This window comes from Bison bison, unplaced genomic scaffold (genome assembly GCF_000754665.1).
Source record: "Bison bison bison isolate TAMUID 2011002044 unplaced genomic scaffold, Bison_UMD1.0 scf7180017864180, whole genome shotgun sequence".
NCBI classification, from domain to species: domain Eukaryota; kingdom Metazoa; phylum Chordata; class Mammalia; order Artiodactyla; family Bovidae; genus Bison; species Bison bison.
Window position 1 is genome coordinate 6,970,100 of NW_011494752.1, and position 5,285 is coordinate 6,975,384.

Sequence of the window (5,285 nt, forward strand, 5' to 3'; positions counted from 1 at the left end):
AGCTTTTGAGTGGCTGCTTTCTAGGGTCAGAAACAATCCTGGGTGGTCCAACCAGAGGATCTGGGGGACCCTCACCGGGAGCAGCCCCCGGGGGCAGGGGCTAAACTGGCAGCAGGAAAAACCCTCGGCAGCGGATCTCTAGGCACTGCTGGGAAAAGGCGCCTCCCCTGCTGTGCTCTCTGGGACCTCCAGACCCCTTCACCCTCCTTGCCTCTCCCACTCCAGCAAGTCTCCAGACCCACCTTCTTCGCCCGCAAGTTTGAATCTACTGTGAACCAGGAGGTACTGGAAATCCTGGACTCCCACCTATATGGCAGCCACCCCCCCGGCACCCCAGCCCTCAAGGCCTACTGGGAGAACACCTATGATGTGGCTGATGGCCCCAGTGGGCTCAGCGATGTCACGCTCACTGCTTACACTGCTTTTGCCCGCCTCAGCCTGCGCCACATCACCACTGCTGCGTCCCCCCTGGCCAACCCACTCTGCAGGTGAGACCTCCTTTTGACATTGTGCAGACCCTCAGGATGTAATGCCCTATAAGGAGGACAATCAGAAAGAGACAGAGCCTCTCCCAGGGAGCCCCCAGCTGAGGCAGGGAAAAAATGCAAATAAAACGAAGATGGCAAAAGCCAGGCACATAGGATCTGTGGGTGTGAGATCTGGGCAAAGAAAGCACCTGGGGATGGGACTCCCCCAGAGCCCCCTTCCTGGGACTCCAGGCCAAGTCGGGTGTGCTGATGGCATCTCCCTTTCTCCCTGCTGGAACCTTCTTAGGTTTGAGCCCAGGGGCTTGCCGTCCAGCGTGCACCTGTATTTCTATGACGACCATTTCCAGGGCTACTTGGTGACGCAGGCGGTGCAGTCCTCAGCCCAGGGGCCGGCAGAGACGCTTGAGATGTGGCTGATGCCCCAGGGGTCGCTGAAGCTGTTGGGGCACAGTGACCAGGCCAGCCGGCTCCAGAGTTTGGAGGTGGGACAGGTCCTCCCCTTGCTTTCTCCTGATCCCCAGCAAGACTCAGGGTAGTGGGGAGAGAGGGACAGACACTACGGGAGGGCTGAGGATTGGGTTGCCTTTCAGGACTGGATTCCTGGGTCTTCTTTCCCAGTGATGGCAGCCTTGGGATGCACAGAGGACATGCAGTCAGCGGGGAGGGGACCGTGGTTCCACTACAACGCAAGCCTGTATTCTACACTCAGGGATTTTCTTCTGTAAGGAGCTGGACATTCCAGTCGGGCCAGAAGATTAGGCTTTTGAGTGTCTCCTTGGTCTCTTTCTTGGAGGCCTTTGCTCCATGTGGGGATGGTCTCTGGGCAGGACTTCGAATTTCATTTCTGCCTTACTGCCCCCAACACTTCAGAGCAGGTCAGAACAGGAGCCTAGAATGAATCTCAGAGCTTATAGAGATGTTAAAAATCCCAGTCTGAGCCCATCATTTTGCAGAGGGGGAGACTGAGGACCAGAAAGAGACAGTGATGTCCCACAGGAGTTAGAGGGGGCAGCAGGTAGAGAGGAGGACTTTCCTTCGCCTCCTGCCCAGCTGCCTCCTTCCCTCCAGGTCGGCACCGAGTGGGACCCCAAAGAGCGTCTCTTCCGGAACTTTGGGGGGTTGCTGGGGCCGCTGGACGAGCCTGTGGCCATGCAGCGCTGGGCCCGGGGCCCCAACCTCACAGTCACCGTGGTGTGGATCGACCCCACCTATGTGGTGGCCACATCTTACGACATCGTGGTAGACGCGGAAACGGAGGTCACGCAGTACAAACCCCCACTGAGCCGGCCCCTGCGGCCAGGGGCCTGGACTGTTCGACTGCTTCAGTTCTGGGAACCCCTGGGTGAGACCCGCTTCCTCGTGCTGCCCTTGACCTTCAACCGCAAACTACCTCTCAGGAAAGGTAAGTTTTCCCAAATGATACCCAGGAGTCAGGCAGGATAGGATTTACAGACAGGTGATCCCAAGAAGCTAACCATCAGAGTAGGGGAAGGTGGCAGATTGTGGCTTTGACCATCCCAGAGCCCTGCACTCCGGTATCACGCTTCCCAGGCAGGCAGACCCGGCTTTAGAACCCAGCTCTGACACTTTAATTGGGCTTTTATTCTTGGCAAATTACTTGGCCTTCCTGAACCTGTCTTATTACATGTAAAGTAAGAGAAATACAATTCTTAGAGACCTCCTGGGTGCGTGGAACATAGATCCACTCAGATTGCTCCAGGGGAAAGGGGGAAATTATTGGAAAAATGTGGGGCTCTCCCCCACAGAACTCAGGAAATGACTCAGGTCCCACTGGGACTCAGACGTGCTTTCTGTCTCTCTGGGGCCACCCTGTCCCTCATCCTGTGCTCTCTGTCTGTGTCAGCCTCAGGCTTCTCAATACGTGGCCTCTCAGTGCAATGGAGACTGACCAGGGCCCCTCAGTCCACAAGTTCCACATTCTTAGGACAGCAGATCTGATGTTGGTCATCTTCCCAGTCCACTGGTAGCCAGGTGGAGAAGGTCACATAGCTGAGGCTAGGAGACAGACTCTAAACTAGGCGTAGGCCGTAGGTTCCTGCAGGGGGCCCAATACATGTGACTGCCTTCTGGAGGCCATCGGGTGAATGTCTGGGTAAAAGTGGCTGGTATACAGTAGGTGTTCAGTAAGCAGGTAGATGTTTTCTTCCTCCAGCCATGTCCCATCACTGAGAAGGTGGGTCAGAGCAGAGGTAACCAGGAAGAGGACGGGGTCCAGGGTGGGGCAGTGGCTGTGGCAGATCAGAACAGGCACCCCTGCTCTCCTAGGACTCACAGTCTGATGGAGGAGACGAAGGGTGGGGTGGTGGAGGCAAGCTTGATAGCAAGTGCTACTGGAGCTGAGTCTTGGAGGAGCTGATTTTTATAGACAGTAAAGGATAACCTAAACTGAGGGAACAAAGTTAGCAGGTGTCTGGTGCATGAGGAGAACAGAGGGTGGAGGGGAGCCGGATGCCAAAGGAGGTGGGAAGGAAGGCCGGCAGAGTAAGCAGGGCCCGCAGCCTGAAGGCCTGAGTACCAGGCTTCTGAGGGCTCTGGAGACCACCGGAGGGGGCTGGAAAGGGCCATAGGTGACACACACCAGACCATTATCAGAAAGTAACCCTACTTCCTAAAGTACCTGGAGCCCACTGTTTATTTAATTCTCAAGTTAGGAATTAAGGGATTACTGTCTTGATTTTATAAAACTAAGTTTTACAAGCACGGAAAGTTCTGTGGATTAGCCTAAAGTCACTCAGCAAGATGCGACTCAGTGGTAGAGTTGGGACAGGACTAGGGTGCCCAGACCTGATTCCCAGGGTCTGGCCTTCATGAGATCATTTGGGTGGGGCATGCTTACTCCTGCTCTGCACCCCCAGATGATGCCAGCTGGCTGCACGCTGGACCACCCCACAACGAGTATATGGAACAGAGTTTCCAGGGCTTGAGTGGCATCCTGAACCTGCCTCAGCCAGAGCCTGCGGAGGAGGCTGCCCGACTACATGCAGAGCTCACGGGCCCGGCGCTGGAGGCCTGGACAGATGGGGAACTAAGCAGCTTCTGGTCTGTGGCCGGAGTGTGTGCCGTGGGCCCCTCCGCCTGTCCCTCCCTGGAGCTCTGCAGACTGACCAGCTGGAGCTCTCTGTCCCCGGACCCCAAATCTGAGCTGGGGCCTGTCAAAGCGGATGGGCGACTCAGGTAGCAGGGTCCCCGCCAGTGCCTATAGAAGACCTGGGAAATTGCACCTTACAGATGACGGAGGGCTGTCTCCCTCACAGGCAAGAACCAGGGGCCCAGGCTGTACACCCACGTCAGCCATCCAGAACCCACAGACGGCAGGGAAGGTGGGCATAGTATTTACCACTGAAATGGCTCTGCTGGGGACCAGATGTTAGCAGGAACATGGGGAGAAGGGCTCCAGCCTCCTCACATTCTCCTCTAATTTTTTTTTTTTTTTAAGAAAAATGGGTGGTGGGGGATGAACTGGAAACAAAGATGTGCAATAGGGCCCAGAGCAGCCCCAGGAAGTGGGCCAAGGCTCTGGGGAGCAGAGGCCAGACAAGCCCATCTGCTGCTGCTCTGGAGGAGGCTGGGCCTGCCTCACTCTCTAGGGCCTCACCCCCCAGCTTTGGCCTGTGGTGCTCACGGCTGAGGCTCTGCGGGGCTGCAAGTGCTGTGGCAGGCTCTGAGAGCTAGAGAACAGGTGATCAGGGAAGCACTGCAGAGCTGGACTGTAATGGGTCAGCCTCTCTTGTAGCCAGGGGACCATAGAAGAGGGGGCGGGGCTGGCCCTAGGGCTTTCCAGCATACCCTGCCCCTTAATGGGAAAGACAGGGCACCAGGGCCTGCTGAGACCACTGCAGTCTCCCAGGTACCCAGAACTGCAAGCAGGGCCTGGGCTTCTGCCCTGGAGTGGTGAGCCCTCAGGAGCGACATGGGAAGAAGACTCCTCCAGGGCTCTCAGAAGAACCTGGAGCAGCATTGTGCCTGAAGCGCAGTGTGAAGCCTGAAATATGCAACAGAAGAAATATATCTCTCTCTCTCTCAGCAGAGCCTCTTGTGTTTTTCCTCCTGGGTGTCAGAGAGCCAGCACTGTTGGGCCATCTTCTAAAAGTTTTGGCTGGCACTTTGGCAGAAGGTGGAGGGTCTAGTTGCCCCAGAGTGAGAACAGTTTAAAGTCCCATCCAAGAGCCAGAAGGGACACAAGAACCCATAATCCAGATCCCTCCTTTATGAGGGGTAAACAGGCCCAGAGAGGCTCAGAGACTTCCTCATTGCCACCCAGTGGGCCACCAGGTGAGCCAGTTCAGTTTTTCAGGGTCCTGACCCAGCACTTCCTCCCTTGCTGCCAGGCCGAGGCAGAGGCTGACTCGTCACCAGGGCCCATCCCAGAAGCCTTTGCTCTGTTTCCTGCCCAGCTCAGAGTTTTGTATGGGGCAACCTCAAGAACAGAGGCAGCCAGTTCCAGCCAGGACCCGGTGGCTACCACTGCCCCCTTTAGAAGCAGGCGCAGCAGTGGCATGGATTCCTAGGTGCTGCCTTAGGACCTAGGAGGGCCATACTGAAAAGGTTGGTCCAGCCTCCCTCCTTTTCTCAAGCCCTTTCTCCCTTTCTACATTCCTGCCATTGTTAGCCATGGCTCAGTACCAGTCCTTCACAGCTTACTTAATGTGGGGAGGAGGGTGAAGGTTTCTCAGAATCTTTAAAATCACCCTATCCAGCCATGCTGGCCCAGTCAGCTCAGCTTGGGAAACAAAGGGCTGTTTGAACCCAGGCCGCCATATGTCAAGTTTTTCAAGC

At 56.2% G+C, this 5,285-nt stretch overlaps 1 protein-coding gene across 1 annotated transcript in view; it reads left to right on the plus strand.

The window, feature by feature from the left end:
* The window catches only part of XYLT2 (xylosyltransferase II), a 21,121-nt gene extending 16,589 nt beyond the window's left edge, over positions 1–4,532 (plus strand). Inside the window, exons 10-13 of the mRNA XM_010843157.1 lie at positions 179–488; positions 775–970; positions 1,557–1,890; positions 3,365–4,532. Coding sequence (XP_010841459.1) covers positions 179–488; positions 775–970; positions 1,557–1,890; positions 3,365–3,687 — 1,163 coding nt within the window. The 3' untranslated portion in view covers positions 3,688–4,532. The remainder of the gene's footprint in view (positions 1–178; positions 489–774; positions 971–1,556; positions 1,891–3,364) is intronic.
* Positions 4,533–5,285: the final 753 nt, after the last annotated feature.